General features: G+C 39.8%; 1 protein-coding gene across 3 annotated transcripts; it reads left to right on the forward strand.

The window, feature by feature from the left end:
* The first annotated feature begins 2,392 nt into the window (after positions 1–2,392).
* Positions 2,393–18,402, forward strand: LOC148370237 (transmembrane protein 237B-like). 3 transcript variants are annotated; one of them, XM_088332670.1, is made up of 14 exons: positions 2,393–2,576; positions 2,772–2,807; positions 6,292–6,323; positions 6,416–6,429; positions 6,510–6,572; positions 6,661–6,789; positions 9,704–9,794; positions 9,867–10,024; positions 14,922–15,054; positions 16,587–16,778; positions 16,861–16,934; positions 17,025–17,112; positions 18,070–18,191; positions 18,256–18,402. In XM_088332670.1, exons 1-14 carry the CDS (start codon positions 2,556–2,558, stop codon positions 18,318–18,320), a joined length of 1,218 nt encoding a protein of 405 aa, XP_088188796.1. In that variant the 5' UTR covers positions 2,393–2,555; the 3' UTR covers positions 18,321–18,402. The 3 variants fall into 3 exon arrangements, with proteins under 3 accessions (XP_088188796.1, XP_088188798.1, XP_088188797.1); XM_088332672.1 differs by lacking the exon at positions 18,256–18,402 and having other exon boundaries at positions 17,021–17,112; XM_088332671.1 differs by lacking the exons at positions 2,393–2,576; positions 2,772–2,807 and adding an exon at positions 6,122–6,209.
* Positions 18,403–19,135: the final 733 nt, after the last annotated feature.

A 19,135-nucleotide genomic window follows, 5' to 3' on the forward strand; every position in this document is an offset into this window, starting at 1 on the left:
CACGGTTTTTGCCTGCTTTGTGTGGAAATATTTTCTTTGGGCATTGTTTTGACAATGGTTCATTTCTGTAATTTCTGCCTGCAAATTCAGACGTGGTATTAATTTGCGAGTGGAAACATGAAACAATCAACAGCTAAAAAAGAGAAAGTCAACTAATAGATCAATGTCTTGCAAAACCAGAAAGTAAATTGTACCTATTTCTTTGGGAGCAAGGGTTTTCTCCACCACATGAAACAGATAGTACTGTTTTCCATGGTTACCAATAGCAGGAGAAGCTTCCTGATCTCAGATACAGAACCTGGTACAGTATTCCCTGGTTTTTCTCCAGTACAAAATAATTAAATGTATTGTAAAAAAAGTCATTATGCATGCCGAAACTAGACACTAACTAAGGGGTTCTCGATAATGATTGGGCTGACAGTTATCGAAATAACAGACTAATATGACGTCACAGTTTGCGGACTGATAGGAAAAATACACGAAAATATTCAATCAGCCAACACGACATGTCAGAACGATTCCAGGTGTTGATGTATAATGATTTATTTTAATGTAGTTGTAGCAATTCTTGTTCTCCTCTCTATCACTTTGTCATGTGTGCGAGGGATGGGAGAGCCTGAGATCAGTTGCATGGCTCTGCTTGTCCACGGGGCTGTTGCAAAATGAAGGGCTTTTGAACTTCAGTCCGTACGGTACATTGAGTTTTGTTTTTTGTTTTTGTCCTGCAAATATTTTATCGATATAAATGAAATAAGAATGGAAGTGGCATAATGGTGATATTCAGCAGAAGCCCACGATATACCACTGAAAAGTTTGAAGATATAAATAGGGTTGAGGATCTCTTGGATGGGCAGCACGGCGGCGCAGTGGTTAGCGCTTGTGCGGCACAGTTCATGTCATGGGAACCTGTCGTGGGTTCAAATCCAGCTCCAGACTTTCTGTGCGGAGTTTGTATGTTCTCCCCGTGCTTGCGTGGGTTTCCTCCGGGCACTCCGGTTTCCTCCCACATTCCAAAAACATGCATTTCAGGTGAAAATTGTCCCTAGGTGTGACTGAGCGAATGAGTTGTCTGTCCCCGTGTGCCCTGCGATTGGCTGGCAACCAGTTCAGGGTGTCCCCTGCCCACTGCCCGAAGATGGCTGGGATGGGCTCCAGCCCCCCCGCGACCCTAATGAGGATAAGCGGTACGGCTAATGAGATGAGATGAGATCTCTTGGATAATTTCAAAAATAACGTTGGCAGATAAATGCAAACATGTAAATTTTACAACAGAAGTAACATTTTTCTTATTTGGCATATTCTAACACAGGGGTAGGGAACCCATGGCTCAGGAGCCATATATGGCTCTTTTCATGAGTACATATGGCTCAGAAATAAAATGTAACTATCTCTCTGTGGCGTACCAAAGTCAAGTGATTTCATCCCAATTTTGCTCCGAATAAAGCTGAAGTAACTCAATGCAGAAGTTTGATAAGAAACCATTTAAACTGATAAATAAAAACGCTGGCAAACGACTTTGATTCGGTGAGCAGTGGATCCCTGCACACAGCGCAAGGCACTTCCTTCTCTCTCTCTCTCTCTCTCTCTCTCTCTCTCTCTCTCTCTCTCTCTCTCTCTCTCTCTCTCTCTCTCTCTCTCTCTCTCTCTCTCTCTCTCTCTCTCTCTCTCTCTCTCTCTCTCTCTCTCTCTCTCTCTCTCTCTCTCTCTCTCTCTCTCTCTCTCTGTGCAGTCTACGCCGAAAGTGAATATGACAATACGCTTATCGTTTGCAGTAATTTGTGACATTTTTACAAAAGAACTTTGCATGCACATTGTTTTGAAACTGTTATTTAGGACAAATTTCATGGGAAAAAAATGGCCTCAACACTCTTAACTTAAGGTGGACGACAAATTGTGAATGGCATATTTACATTGATTTGGGACACAGGATTTGGCATTATTATCATTTCATACATTTGATTAAATCATCAAATGACACATAGTGAAATAAAATGTGCTGAAGAATTAGCTTTTGTCTAGAGAGCGTGTTTGGCAGTTTTTTCAATTTTTTTCTGAAAATATATGATGTGGCTTTCTCAATTTATTTTTAAAACATTTTTTGTTTTTATGGCTCTTTGGGTCAAAAAGGTTCCTGACCCCTGTTCTAACATTTTGCTGTGTCTTGAGGATAAGTTTGTGATATACGTTTTTTTTCTTTTAAACTTATTAAAATCAAAATCATTATGACTAAATTCCTGAAGTTATAAATTAAGAAATTATATAATGATGACTGAATATAGGGCGTGACATATTTAATATTGCAACAGATCAGACCTTTATTTTTACAACTGTTAAAAAAAAATTGTCACCACCCCTAGCTTTTATTTTACTAAGCCGGAAACTATCATTTCAGCACCATCTACTTCCGTTTATACAACACTTTTTGTGCCAACCGAGAGAAACTAAAATGAATGTAGAACTTCTAGGGCGAATTCGTGTGTGCTTGGATCTGGAAATCTCATATACGATTCTATCATGAATAAGGACAATTTTACATCGTGAGGTTTCAAGATAATATGGACAACGGTCTCTCCAAGGTAAAGAATATTTCTAGCTGTTCCGATTGAGCTCATGCTGTTTGCTGAAGCTACTTACGACTGTCTTTTAAATTGCTCATGTTTAAACGATAGATGTATTGAATATTGATGGATAACGCGCTTTCAAATGAAATGCATTGTATGCGAATAATGGTAAATGCGAAATGATGCTTGTACTTTGTTTATAATTTTTAGACGGCGCGACCGAGGGCGCTCCCACCTCTGCCGCAGGTCAGTTTTCAAATCACAAACTTCCATTAACATTCCTGTCAACCTGTACGTTTTTGCCGTAAATAAGTACGTCTATGCATTTTAAGTGTGCTGAAATAGCCCACCAGTACTGGATCATTGTGATTTACAGTAAAATATTTTTTAATTGGTTGACTGACTCTATTTAGCCATTTTTAAATAGTTAACCTGGTAATAGCATGGTAAAAACATAGTAATAAAATTGTTATTTTAGAAATTCAAATAAACTAATTCCAGTTCATGGGCTTCATGGACAAAAATACAAATGTATTTCAGTATTATTAATTGATTTTAAGCAAATAATTAAGAGAGTGGAATGAAAATCTATTCCTGTATTTACTAAATGTTTTCATTTCTCCTTTTATTGATTTGTTTTACATGAAACACAACAAACAATTTACGGATTTTATAAAGCGAAGAGCAATATCATCTGAACCTGTCATTACTGGCTGATGATAAGTAGAGGCAAAGTTATTTGTTTTCAGTAAAGGCCCTTATAGGCTATAGCAGGCTAAGGACCATGTAAAAAGCTTGCAATTTGTCGAAAGTCGTGTCAATAGAAAAGTCAGAGGCTAATGGCCATATTGGAAATCATATCATGAGTTTGTTTCCTTTTAAAAGGGAATTATGGGCTGAAATGAACAGGATAGGACAAGATTGTCAAACAAAGCCTTTTTAGTGGGATTTTTTTTTCAACCTTCTGCGTTATCATGTGATTTGGAGTATATATTTTACCATGTTTGAAGAGAATCGTGTCATCAGCTGACTATCAAAACACGTTATTTGTAGTTTTCAGGTATCTTGTTTCAGACTGATCGAGATGTTTCTGTGATGAGTACATTTTGATTATCATATCTCAAATCCCAACAGTTTAAGCTTTCCAATGATATTGTGGCATGACATATTTCAGTGACTGGTGACATCATCAAGTCTTTGTTTTTCAACAATCTGACGGCCAATGTTTGGAGACGTAGGCTGGAGTTGCATCTTTGAAGCGTTTAGTTGCTGATTTTCCGTCCAAAAAATCCTGATCTTTGTCCGCCGCTTATGTCATTGCAGATGAGCTACTGTTGGCCCGAATCAGCCACTTCCATTGCAGTTACCGTATTTTCCGCACTATAAGGCGCACCTAAAAGTCTTATTTTTTTTTCAAAAGCTGACCATGCGCCTTATAACACAGTGCGCCTTATATATGGCTCAATATTAAATTCGTAAGGTCTCGCAACTTACTCAACAGCCGCCGACTCGATTTTACCCCGAACGTGGAGTAGTCTGCGGTGTATGCTGGGATTTATATACCGGCGTTTCATTGGCTAACCAATGTGTCAATCATCATTTGAATCGATCACTATTGGCTGAAGTTATTCGGAGCCTCGGATTGGCTAGATGGCAAAAACAAACCCTGCAATCGGCCGAGTTTAGCAATGGCGTAGCAAGTCCGCGGTGTATGCTGGGATTTATATACCGGCGTTTCATTGGCTAACCAATGTGTCAATCATCCGTTAAATCGATCGCTTTTGGCTGAAGTTATTCGGAGCCTCGGATTGGCTAGAGGGCCAAAACAAACCCCTGCAATTGGCCGAAAAAGATGTGTCAATCATCCGTTAAATCGAACGCTATTGGCTGAAGTTATTCGGAGCCTCGGATTGGCTAGTTGGCCATAACAAACCCTGCAATCGGCCGAGTTTAGCAATGGCGTAGCAAGCTTGCTAAAGTACACATGTTTTATTAGTCTGTATTTGCAAATAATTTACTCTCCTGGATTTACTTCACTCACGGTTGTAAGAAGACCATGATTGCGAATCATTATTGAACGTGAGAACTTAGGTGAGTTATGCGGCTTTATATTTTCCCGGTATCTTGTTTTAGAACGATCTTGATGTTGCTGTGATGAGTTGAGTGAATTAAACTCAATTCCAAGTGTTTATTGTCATATGCAGAGTAAAGTTGTGAGCGAAAAAGAAAATAGAAACATAGAAATGTTTGGCATTTCTTGAATCCCAAGACTTCAACCTTCCGAATGATATTTGAAATGACGCATTTAAGTGACATCGTACGGACACCGCATCCGCACGTGTCTATGACACATATTTGCTTCTTTGCAAGCTTTGGGAATGTTAAGGGGCATAATCAGTTTGACTGAATCATCTGACTGTTTTGTCGACGTTCCCATTGTAGCACCTTATAATCCGGTGCGCCTTATGTATGGAAGATATAGGACCAAAAACTATTTTTTGGGGGTGCGCCCTATAACCCGGTGCGCCCTATAGTGCGGAAAATACGGTATGTATAAAGTAGAACAGGGGTCGGGAACCTATGGCTCGCGAGCCATATATGGCTCTTTATATGAGTATCTGTGGCTCAGAGACAAATTTGATTGCATGCAAAATTACTCCATCTTGTCCCATACTTGAGTTGTTTATCCTAAACATGTACACACAAAGCCAAACAAAAGCTAAATAACCTGGAATTACTTCGCAGTATATATAGGGCACGTTTTTCACTACAATTTACAGTCAAGGTGTCACACAAAAAAAGGGGGGAAAAAAAACTCGTTTCGGCTGTACAACGCTAAAGAATCCTTTATATAAAAGTTCACTATATAATCTGTGTTCAGTGTTCAGATACCTTATGATGAATCCACAGAACTGTAAATACGCCAAAACACCGGAAGAGAACTTAGTCATTTGATTGGGTGAGTGGGAGGGATGGGTGGAGCTATGCAAAAAGTGCAAGCACTCCCTCCCATCTCTCGCCCTACGCCGTCTGCGCCAAAAGTGAGCTCATCAGGCTCCCTATTTGCAGAATGTTGTGACGTTTTTACACAATAACTGCTTGCATCTGGTTTTGAAACCAATATGTATGAAAAAAAAGGGTCAAAAGGAGTTTAACCGATCTTGAGTAATTGCAAGAAAGAGACAAGTTTAAAGTGGTATGTTTGTTGATTTTGGGACAGGGGCTCTGGCATTATTCTCTTCATAATTTTTATCAAATCATCAAAAATAAATGTGCTGAAGACTAAGCTTTTGTCTGGGGCGCGGGTTTAGCAATTTAGTAAATTTGTCTCATAATATATGGTGTGGCTCTTTCCCAAAATAAAATTAATATTTTTTGCTTTTATGGCTCTTCGAGTCAAAAAGGTTCCCGACCCCTGAAGTAGAAGGATCAAAACCCCCATTTAAGTAATACATAGTCACTTCTTTTACGACGCATTAACTAACTCATACTTCCTCGCTCAGAAAAGCAAAGGCTTTGACCCCGTGCCCTTAGTAATCCTTACTCCTGGCAGATGCTTGGCCAGATTTAGCTGCGGATTTAACAACAGGACATTACATTCACTCAACTCTTGTCTGATTCTTGCGTGGAATGGCCAGAAAGACGCTGGTGACGTTTTTTCCCCTCTTATTGTCATTTGCTGTAACAATTATCGAAGCATACAGACCTGTTATTTTCTCCCTTTCTCTAGCGAGGACAAAGGGCACTTCCCACACCACCAAGGTAGGAAAGCACACATGCTCAAATCAAGGAGAAAGTGTTTGTGTTACATTGACAAATCCAGTCTTTCCTTTTCTCTTACACTGACAATGAAGTGGAGACTTAACTGGTGAGTAAGGCACTGATAGAAAATGAAAAAGTTACCATTTTAATGAAAGTATGATTCAAACTTAACTGTACATGTAACAGATGTGCCTAAACCCAAGAAGAAAAGGTTGAAAAAAGAGACAAATGGAGTGGCTGACACAGAATGTACGCACAATACTAACATAATACAGAATGAAAAAAATATTTCGCAAGGGCTCTTCTGCAAATCTTTCTGTAACTTTTCCTTTCTTAGATCAGGAAATGGAAATGGGCGGGCGGGACAGTAGAAGGCCCTCAGAAATCAGTGACCACCTTTCACTTGACCCAACGACAGATGCGCCAACTCAGAGAAGGAAGAAAAAGAAAAAGATGGCAGCAATAGGTAACGTTAGAACAAAAGTGATTATCAGAAATAGTGTCACATCTTAAGCTGTGTTTTCAGCCACTGTTTCTATCAATGTGAAATCTGGTGGGGGGTACCTATGAGCATGCGACGTGAACCCCAACAATCGGTTTATTTCAAAAGTCAGCATTTTTTCTGTCAATTATTTGGTGTTATAATTGGCTCAGAATAAAATCCGCATATTCTAAAACTTTTTTTAAACGTTTTTAAAACCGGACAATGCACGGTCAAGATTAGAGAGGTAATAGAACAATCGTGATGGTAATCAGCAGCTAAGATGCTTGTTGCTTCAAATAAGTTTTAAACCAGTGTAAATGAATTATTAACAGGCAAGGGTGGTTCCCATTGGGGACATTTAGCAGACTCATTATCACGTTTTGCTCATTTGTCCATTAAAAAGTCACTGTCTGATTTCTGTCAAGCTTATTGAAACATAATTACATTTACCGGATTAGCTCATCAACCAATTTAGGGTGACCCCTGCATACTGCTCAAAGGTGGTTGGGATGGGCTATGGAATCCCCACGACCCTGGTGAGGATAAACAGTGCATGGATTGGTGGATTAGCCCATTAAGTGTCCTAAAAATAGGCAAAATTTTGAGGGGGGAAAAATGATGTCCATATTCTGAAAAAAATATTATGTTTGTTCAAGTACATTTTTCCACCTTTTTTGCTCAGCATTCTGTAAATTAAATATACAGATCACTATATTGCGACTCATGGGTCTTAACGTTTTTGAGATTTTTCTTCTTTTTTCTTTTTCAGCCCATCAAGTGTAAAAAAATCGAAATATTTTAGAAAGTATTGTCAATATTCTTTTTTTTTCTTGCACTCATCGACCATGCACTATCACACTTTTATTGCTCAATATTTTGTAAAACAGATAAATACATTTATATTTTGTCTCAGGGCACTCTGTCTTATTGTTTTTTCGTATTTTTTTATATGTACATATGTATATTTTTTTCAACATTCCATATATAAAGAAAACAACTTGTTTCAAATCAAATTATCGAATGAAATTATCAATCTAATACTACTTTTGCTCAATATGTTGTAAAATAAATATATACATGACCATATTGTGACTTATGGTCTTATTATTATTATTATTCACCATGTTATGGATTTGGTCCATAAAGTGTCATAAAAGGCAAAAATTGTAAAAATAATTGTCCATGTTTAGAAAAAATATATATTTTGTGTGACTTTTTCTAAAACAAATTTTCCACATTACTGGATTAGCCCTTACAGTGTTATAAAAAAGGCAAATATGTGAAAATCTATTCCATTTTTAGAAACATATTTAAGTTATCAATGTATGTTTTCACATTTTTGGGATAATATATTGTAAATTGATAAATGTATACGGGTAAATAATACCCTCCCATGCAATGTTCCCTCTAAGCTGCTCGCGAAAGAAAATCTATCCAGCGCAGTTTTTCGAGAACCGGCTTCTTCGGCTCGGCTCACTAAAAGGAACCGGCTCTTTAGGTTGTTTTTGCTTCTTTCATCCCTATATGACCAAATATTATGTAGAATTATGCACAAAATGACTTAAAGGAAGGGGGAATAGAACAAAAAAGAAAAAAATCCCAACATGAAAAAGGAGTGAAAAGCTGAGAAAAAAGGAAACAAATGGAAGAGAAAAAAGAAGGAAAAATTCAGAAAAAAAGAAAGGAAAGAAACAAAGGAAAAAGGTAAATAGAGAACAAAAAGAAAAAAACAGCTAGAAAAAAAAAACACAGTGAGATTTTTTTGAAAGGAATAAAAAAAAAAAGAAAAAAACAGGGAAAAAGAAGAAAAAGTTTGTGTTGCATTCAAATAATTTCCAATTATACCAAGCCAATCTTGTTGCCAACATTGTACTTCCACTAAAAAAATGTGATTAAATACAGTTGTGTATCGTGCAACCGACTAAATAAGCCCCCCAAAAAGTTAGTATTATGTGACAAAAGATACGAGGAAAAAAAGAAATGGAAATCTTGTGAAAGAAGTGTTGTAAAAACAAATGACGTTTGTAGGCCGTACAACCTTTGCAATAATACATTGGTCAATTCATTCAAAAGTGAAAAATTGTTTTGCATTGCCGGAAACATCTCCAAAATGTAACTTGATGTCAAGTTTTGGACATGTTTGATAATGACTTAGTTGCCACACTTGGGATTGCTGTTGCTCACTGTTGTTTCAAGCGTTGCTCACAGACTTTGTGTGAACGCTCAGACCCGTGGAAAATTACAGGGAACATTGCTCCCATGTGAGCTGACGAAAAAAAATAAAAAAAAATAAATAAATCTCTGTCTCTGTCTCTCTCTCTCTCTCTCTCTCGATAAATAAATGGATAGATCGATTATTGCGACATAGCATAATTTCCCTTGTTGTCAGTGATTTTTTTTTCTCCTTCTTTGTAATTAAACAAAACGGTCTTTCGTTGAGGAGATTTAAATTATAAAGATATTTATAGGTGAAAATTTACAAAGATAGATATGGAAATTTCAAAATGCTTTTGAAATTTTCGAGTCATGTTTATTTGTATAGCCCTTAATCGCAAGGAGTCTCAAAGGAATGCACAGACCACACACTATCATTACACCATCACCTGATCTAAAATTTACATAAGGGCAAGGAAAAACTCAAAAACCTCAGCAAAAGGAAAATGAAGAAAACTTGAAAAGAGACTGCACATGATGTAATCCCCCTTCCAGGATAACCAGGCTGCAATGGATGGAGCATTAACAAACAATATACAAATATTGTCATACTGTGGTGGTAACATTTGCTCAAGAAAAATAATTTTAAAAAATAATTGACAATCAATTAGAAAACATCCTATTTGTTAATTTACTGTTAAATAATCAAAAAGTGAGTTTGTGTTTTTGTTTCCTCTTTGAGATCTTGAAGATGATCAAGCTGACCTGGTGAATGGAGATGCGGTGGATCAGACCACCGACGAAGAACTTGTCAAAAAACCTAAAAGGAAAAAGTAAAACATTTGATGTCAATTTGAATGGGTATCGTACTGAATAAGTGCCTGACCTGGTTGCCACCCTTACAGAAAGTCAAAAGTTGCTGGGTCTTCCATTCCCGATGAGTTGGATGTCGAAGAAGATGACATTATCACGGACATGACGGCTCAAATACCGCAACATTCTATGTTCGCTGCACCACAAGGACAAAGTCAGCCAGTTGGAAAGGTTTTTGTGGAGCGAACCAGTGAGTGGAGAGTTTTTGGGATGACACTTGTGGTTTGTATCAAGTAGCTAGACTCCGAAAACATAATTCAAATCAGGAGTCGACCCATATTTTGACTTGCGGGCCACATTGGGTTCAGAAATTTGGCAAAAATAATGTTTGTAACATTGAAGACATTGTTGGTGTCCAGTGAACCCTCAAATATCAAGGAGGGTGAGCCCTTGATAGGGGATATTCGAAATGGAGCAACAATTATACAATTAAATACTCTATTGTACATACCAACCAAGGGAAAAACACTATTTTCAGGCGCAAGCATTCGTTTATTGACGAATTGTTTTCTGTCCTTTATTGAGAAACTGAAGTAAATGCAACTGAGTAACTCAGAAATCTTCACTTTTTAAAATTAGATTAATACACTGCACAACCAATTAGAACGCAGAATGAATGATGAAAACTTGTGAAGCACAAGACCGTGAAAACAAACCGCGTTATAGCAAGTTTTGTATCTTACCACGGTTTGAGTAGACACTTGTCAATCAACAGCTTCCTCCTCTGTTCTAATGTCAGTGTAAGGTTGATCCAAGTTTTAAATTCTATAATCCAGGGGTTTCAAATGGTAGAAAAACCACAGGGAACATGGTAGTAAAACCCAATCTCACACGGGCCGGACTAGTAAATGAAGGCCGTTAAAAAGTTAAAAAGTAGAATTATCGTTTGAGTTTATTTTTCCTCACAATTATTTTCTTTCACTAAGATTTATTTTCTTGGAGTGTTTATCAATTGTGCATTTGTATTGAAAAGAAGGCAAAACAACAATTGAATTCATTTTTACTAGTTTTTTTAACTTGAGGAAAGTGACAAAAATAGGTTAAATACTGTAATTTCAATGACTGATTTAATGATTTTAAAATCATTGTTTTTTTTGTTTTGGTTTTTTTTGAAAATGTTTACCTAAAAATGGGTACTTTGCTGTCCGATTCCATATCTATTATACAAAGGAGCTTAAAGCTTCTTTAACCTTCTTCAAAGACACCCTGGTGCTCTTTTTTTAATTTTGTATTTTTTCTTATTGCCTGAAACATCATATCCGTGGCTTTGATGTTTGAGCAGCCCCCGCCCCCATCTTGGCTCATCAGATCACCTTTCTGTTATGCTAATTCCTGCATACAAGCCCCTGCTGACCAGAGAAAAACCTACAGTGAAGCAGGTGAGGGTGTGGACTGAGGGGGCAATGGAGGCACTACAGGACTGCTTTGAATGCACAGATTGGGACATGTTTAAATCGGCTGCCACTTACAACAACAAAATAAACATAGATGAGTAGATAGATAGATAGATAGATAGATACTTTGTTCATCCCCGAAGGGAAATTACGCCATGTCTGTGTCAGCCTACATCAGTAAATGCGCAGAGGACGTCAGCAACACCAAAACCATCTGCACCCGTGCCAATCAGAAGCCCTGGATGACTGCTGAGATACGCAAATTGCTAAAGGCACGGAACGTTGCCTTTAAATCTGGTGATGAGGAGGCGCTGAGATCAGCGAGGGCCAACTTGAACCGTGCTATCAGACTAGCAAAGCGATCGCACAGTCAAAAAATCCAGGACCTTTTCCTCAGCACAACCAACACCAGGAATATGTGGAAAGGCATTCAGGCCATCACCAGATACAAGCCAACCACCGACCCAGAGGGGGACACTAGCATGGACTTCCTAAATGACCTCAACAACTTCTTTGGGAGGTTCGAGGCACAAAATGGCACCCCTGCAGCGAAAGCAGTTCCGCATCAGGACGAAAGAGCACTCCTCCTGGACTCAACTGACGTGAGGAAGACCCTGAGAAGGGTCAACTCACGGAAGGCTCCAGGCCCTGACAACATTCCAGGGCTGGTCTTTAGGGAGTGCGCCGATCAGCTGGCTTGTCTCCTAACAGACATTTTCAACACCTCGCTAGACCAAGCCACGGTACCATCATGCATCAAGATTGTCACCATCATCCCAGTGCCAAAAAATCCCCAGATCTCATCATTGAACGATTACTGGCCCCCCGTTGCACTGATTCCCATCATAATGAAGTGCTTTGAGAGACTGGTTAAAGAGCACATCACCTCCAGTCTCCTCCTCACTCGACCCCTTTCATTTTGCCTACCGGACAAACCGCTCCTCCGGGGATGCCATCTCCTCTGCGCTTCACCTGAACCTGACACACCTAGAGGAGGATAACACCCATGTGCGGATGCTGTTCCTGGACTTCAGTTAAGCATTCAACACCATCATCCCACAACACCTGGTAGACAAACTGAGACTCCTGGGCTCTAACACACCCCTGCGGAACTGGCTGCTGGACTTCCTCACCGACAGACCCCAGTCAGTGCAGATTGGTCAGAACATCTCTGATGTCATTACCCTCAGCACGGGCTCCCCCCAAGGCTGTGTCCTGAGCCCCCTGCTGTTCACCTTGTTGACACACGACTGCGTCCCCAGGTCAGCCACAAACCACATCGTGAAGTTTGCGGACGACACAACAGTGGTGGGCCTCATCAGGGAAGACGACGACCTGGCCTACAGAGAGGAGGTGGAGCAGTTGGTGGGCTGGTGCAGAGACAACAGCCTGGTCCTGAATGTTGACAAAACTAAAGAGATCATCATTGACTTCAGGAAAAAACAGCCCAACCATGCCCCACTTTTCATCAACAACAAGGCTGTGGAGGTTGTCAGCAGCACCAAGTTCCTAGGGGTGCACATCACAAACAAACTCACCTGGACCGTGAACACTGCATCACTGGTGAAGAGGGCACAGCAGCGCCTGTACTTCCTGCGAAGGATGAGGAGAGCCCACCTGCCCCCACCCACCCTCATCACATTCTACAGGGGCACCATAGAGAGCATCCTGACCAGCTGTATCTCTGTGTGGTGTGGAGGCTGTAGTGCCTCGGACTGGGGTAGTGTGAGGAGGGTGATGAGGACAGCAGAGAAAATCATTGGGACTTCTCTCCCCTCCATTCAGGACATTGGCCAGAAGCGCTGCCTATCCCGAGCCAAGAACATCATTAGGGACCCCTCTCACCCCCATCATGGACTGTTCACTCTGCTAGCCTCTGGGAAGAGGTACTGCAGTGTGCGGTGCAGGACCACCAGGTTCTGCAATAGTTTTGTCCCCCTGGCCATTAGACTGTTAAATGGTCAATCACACACATAGTAAGTCTACACTCCTGCTAATCTGTACATCTGTTTGTCTGTTGTTGTTTTTTTTTTGCACTACTTGGAGTTCTTTATATACCTAGCCACTCCTTTGCACATCTGTTCTCCTCAGCACTATCGCACTACAGTGTTATTGTTACTGTACAGTGACTTGTTTACCTGACTGCCCATTTTGCACATCTGGTTAGCTGCTACTCTTGCACTCTTTGCACTATTGTATAATACTATACATAGCATAATTATTTATCATATTATTAGTACTTCAATGCTCTACCTCAATACAACATTTTATTTATATCTGTACATTCAAGGAAACTGTGCGGGTCAGATGTATCGACATTTCGTTCTGTCTACACGTGTACTAGAATGACAATAAAGTAGATCTGAATCTGAATCTTTTATTTTAGATAAAAATAGCATCCAATTGTGTTTCCTCAATGTTCTTTGATTGATAAATGGCAGTCAGCAAATACAGCTACATTGGATGCTTTGCTAGTGGCGCCTGGCTTTGGCAACATCCAGTGGACATATTTGATTCTGCAAGTCATTGACGCGAAGCAGCTCTTGTTTCTTTTGTGATTCTCTCAGCATGGCTTCGCAGGCCACATAAAATGATGTGGTGGTATTTGAATTTGACACAGCCGCTGTACACAGACAAAAAGAGCAGCTATCTTGCCAATCATGGATTTTACTTGAATAAACCATAACATGGGTGATAATTTGCATATAAAGAAGTGCATTAGTCTTTAAAACATTCTTGGTGGCCGATGACATAATTTATCACATGTAGCAGGCTGCTTAAAATGGATGGCTGGCAGGAAACATGTCGTCTGAACACAATTAATAGATCCGGCAGAGCGCTAAGCCTACCATGGTTACGGTATCCATGTATTACACGCAGAGCAAATAGGGCAGCTGAAACAAGAGCGAGCGACTCTTTTGTTCTTATTCCTGATAGCATAGCCGTATAGTTCTCCTTTATTATGCAAACCTATCTCAAAAGACAGTAGAAAAGGGTCCCAATAATTATATACAGTTATATTCATGGCATCAAGATGGATCCCTTAACCACTTGGGTCATAGGGGCACCATTTCTTGTGGGGTGTCTTGGGCAAGTACAGCCTGGTGGTGCCCATCCCTCTCCAGGCCAACCTAGTTATATCCATGGCATCAGGGTGTCCAAAGACGTCAATAACCTTGTAGGAGTGGATGAAAAATGATGGTGATCTGTGAGGAAGTCGTCAGCTCCGTACCAACTACACATAGAAATAGATTTATAAGAGATCATGGCACATAGAGGATATATTCATTTACAAGATTTACTTTAATTACAAAACGCCCCCTTTGCTTGTATTTGTTTTTGTCACATGCTGACAAGGGCACAGTGACAATACTCAAAGAAAGTGCAAGTAAAGCGGCCGCAGTATTTTAAAATCTTCTCTCACTGACAACTAACCGACACAACATCAGCGTAATAAAAATAACACTTACAGTAGAACAAACAACTTTGTTTCGGTTCCCATCGACCCTATGCGCACTGAGATGGTGAAGTCTCTAGCATGTCATGCATTGTGTGTGATACAAAAAGGGCAGGGTTGTCGTCTACCTCGCCTTCTGATTGGCTGAAAACAGCGCTGTCGGATCTATTGATTGAATAAACTATTCTTGACTGTCATCTGCTGCCACAGCTGATTGTTCATCTGTTACCACCCAGAGCGTTTTCAGGCTGCCGAGCGATCAGACTGGAGGAAGACTAGCGACCAGATGGAAAACCTCAACGACTTCCAGTCCATGGAGCATCGCTTGACCACAAAAGATATTTCTATCAGGGTGCACAAGAATTTCAGGTCTCGTTAAATTATATTCAACGTCTGTCAATTGATAACGAGTTTTTTTCACTACTGTATTTTTCAGACTATAAGTCGCTCCAAAGTACAAGTCGCACCAGCCCAAAAATGCATAGTTAACACAGAAAAACCATGTATAAGTCCCACCAGAGTATAAGTCGCATTTTGCAAGGACATTTATCTGATTCAACCCAACACCAAACGCAAACATATCTTCTTGAAAGGAATTTCAAAATAAAAAATATGTTTGTATGGTATAAAAATGTTACTTGATTGACATGCCTGTTAATTTCTGATATGATATATTAAGAGTTATTCAAATAACTCTTCGTTAAATAACATGCTTAACAAACTATAATTTTCACTCCAAATAATTAAATCCAATTGAATTTTCATCCTCTGTTACTGTGATGATAAACAATCCGTCGTTTCTGTCTTTCGGTTCGACGTCGCTTTTGTCAGACTCACCATCCCCTCGGCTATTTTTTTAAAAATATATTTCTATCTTGTAATCTGCAGAAAAATATTTTCTTTTTGATGCCATTTTTCAAAAAAACTGCGATTTATAGCCTGAAAAATATGGCTCTGTAATCCCTTGCGACTTGCTGATTCGCGGCCTCAGTGCATTGTGGGTTGAAAATATTCCACGATTCATTATCACTGTTTGCATATTGCTGCGAGTGGGGGTCACCGGAGTGTATTTTGGGGAGGCGTGGTGGCTTTTCTTTGCCACTCTGTCCTTCAAAAAGTGAACTGCAACTGTGCCACATGATCTATTATCCCTGAGATCATATGGCTTTTAGAGCACACTTTTGTCTGGTCTGGCAACCCTTTTTTTGCCATTAGTGTATTTTGCCTAAGATCAACTGCACTCATGCGGCTGCAATCCATTATTAATCCATGTTGCTGCCAGTGGGGACGACAAGAAGGAACTTTCGGTGGGAGGTGTGCCATTCTGACCTGCTTAAAATGAAATGCACGGTTGCAGCCATGATCAATTATTCCCGTTTGACTATTGCTAAAGAGCAGGGGCAGGCGTAAAGATTTTCTTTTTTCTTTGGCTCAGGCCCCTGAAGCATGCCATTTTGGCTCGCTCAAATTGAACTGCACTGTTTTGCCTGCGATCTGTTATCCCCAGCTTACCATTGCGAAGAGCAGGGACAGGGAGAGAAAATTTGTGTCATGCGTCATGCCTGGCGGCTCTTTTGGTTTTTTTCCTTAATTGAACAGCACCCATGTGGCCGCAATTCGTTATCTCCAGTCTATTGTAAGTCTCGGTTATGACTCGTCCAAGGATCAAACCTGTCACCTCCCAGTCTCGGGCTGGGCGCTCAAACTACCCACTTAAATGTTCATTGGCTGAACATCGTCATACTCTGTATACTCAGATTTTTACTTATGATGTTTTTTCTAAATTATTTCATTTTGTACTTGTGAACCATTTTCCCCCTGAAATGTCATATTCTTAACATGTTGTTGCTTAAGATGTTGCATCCCTCCAAGAAGTATTTTTTATTTTGCGTTGTTTTCAGGATTTTTGCTCTATACTGTAGCGGTTTCCTGGCAGGATTTGCGGTGTGGAACATAATTGTGGTTTACATGTTAGCCGGGCAGCAGCTCACAGCTCTGTCCAACCTGCTGGAGCAGTACCACGGCTTGGCTTACCCTTCGCAGTCTCTTCTGTACATGCTGCTGGCCATCAGTACGGTGGCGGCTTTCGACAGGTACCAAGGCCCGTTTCGCTTCTCTCGTCGATTCTAAGGTTTTTTTTTGTTTTGTTTTTTTACCGTAAGGATTTTATTCCAGAGTAAACCTTGCAAAGTGTTCGGTGGCACTGCAGGAGCTGGTCACACTGGACCCCGTAGCTCTTGCTTCGTTGTGTGAGTATTCGTTTAATCCTCAATTGCTGTTTTACTTTTAATTGTTGTTCTTCTACTTAACTACTTCTTTGACTCCATTCAACAAGGCAGTATATTTCTCAGCATTGGTGCTCTCCTTAAGCCAACAAATGACAAGTGATCGCATCAACCTCTACCCTGACAACAACAGCACATTATGGTAAAGTAGCTTAGGCTGCAAATTGAGTACCGCACATTCTGGACTACTTTTTGCTACATTTCAAACACTGCCACTTTACACATAGAGCAGCTTATTCTTTTTTTGCGGCATCACTAAGGAATATGCCGAGCTGCTCCTTTTCACAACGCATGTGCTCCAAAAACATTTTACTGCGGTGATATACCGGGTAAAAAAATCAAGGTTTGTCTGTACCTTATTCAATTTTTTGTCCCCATCTACTCACAATATTAAGATTTTTTTTCACCCACGAATCAAGTCCTCAATTTATACATCTGAGTCTAATAGCAGTAGAAGTTATCTAACGCTGGACTTCTCTTAATGTATCATCGGCATCAATGTCAGGTCGCTGAAATGTCCTTTAATCCTCTAGGAATGATAACAAACGAATGCAATTTGGTCTATTACTGCGGAAACCACTAATGACAATATAAAAAAGCACTATGGCACTATTCTCCACAGTATGGTTCCCGTGGTGCTGTCGTCTTAGAAATATAGGGCTCACATTTTATGCGACTTGGCCCTCATTCGCAGTTTCTTTCGGCGCAGTTGTAAATATGTAATTTGTAAACGCCATCTTGAAAGGTCACTTGAAAACTCTTGAGTAGAACAGAAAACAACAGCTAAAAACAGCGTCACGTGTGTGTGGGGGTTGGGGGTACAGCGGTGGTGCATTCTGCAGCCAAAGATTTGGACGCTGGGTGTGCACCAGGCTTAAAATGTAAGAAATGGGCATGAATGAGTTCATTTTTATAGCTGTTTAAGCCTTTGGTTTAAAATCTTACAAAGTCAAACTTTACTTTCATTCTTAAATTTGAGCATGCTGCTTTTAATCAGGTGCACTCTGTTGTCTGTAATGTACAGGCAATATATAGTGCATTTAAAACATCTATTTTAGAACTGAAGGTTGACCAATAATTTCATTTCCTTCCTATCAAGGCTATCTGGATCCGAGCAGCAAATTCTCCACTCTTGGGTGACGGTGAACCTCGTGGTGGCGCTTTTGTCAGGCCTGGCTTGGCTCTTCATTTCCGTTCGATCCGAGACAGACTACACTGAAAGTAGGAAAATGAGGTCCGGTGAAGTCAGAATTTGGATTTGTCTCATACTGTTTCTTTTCTTCAGATTACCTGAATGCCATGCAAATTGAGTCCCCCAAGGTTGATGACAAATCTGAAATGAACGCCTGACTGTTACAGACTGATTCTCCAATTTCTGATGTTTTTGCACATTTTTCTAATCTGTATTCATACAAATAAATTTGTTTTCATATTTCTTTGTTTGTATGTATTTGTCTTTTGAGCATGTTACAAACCGTGAGGCTTTCCTATTATGGCTATATACATTATGTCATAAAAGTAAGTACACCTCACATTTCTGCCGAGATTCCATTATGATGTTTAATGGAACAACATTCAAGAATAATTGCTTTGACACAATGAAAAGAAGTCTGTAACACTTGTATCGCGGAGTAAATTTATTTTCCCCTTAAAAACAAAACTAAAAATATAGCCATCAATGACTAAACCCCTGTGGCAACAAAAATGAGTACACCCCAAAGACACTACACCCTTATATGTCCAGACAAAGACCTTCTTGTGATCTTCCCTTCAAAATACCTTGGGATTCTTTCCTCCTTCTAGGCGTCAGGTATAAATAGGGAGCAGGTGTGTTCAATTTGTGGTAAATTGTCATACTGATAACTGAATCATGGCAAGGAAATCTCTGGGGACCTGGAAAAAAAGAAAAATAACGCAATCTTAACAGGATTCGTGTTGGATGACCAAAGAAGTTGAGTGAACAGTGTCGCATCCAAATGCTATCAAAGAATGAAAGCCGCAGGAATGCTGCCAGCATTGCTGCAGAGATTGAAGAGGGGGGGGTTTGTCAGCCTGGAAGTACTCAGACCATACACTGCTATAAAAGCATTACATTGACTACCTTTCTTTGTGTCTAAGCATTGTTTCTTAAGTGTTGTTCTACTGACACAATAATAAAATATCTG

This window comes from Urocampus carinirostris, chromosome 3 (assembly GCF_059441175.1).
Source record: "Urocampus carinirostris isolate Australia breed hairy pipefish chromosome 3, RoL_Ucar_1.0, whole genome shotgun sequence".
NCBI classification, from domain to species: Eukaryota; Metazoa; Chordata; class Actinopteri; order Syngnathiformes; family Syngnathidae; genus Urocampus; species Urocampus carinirostris.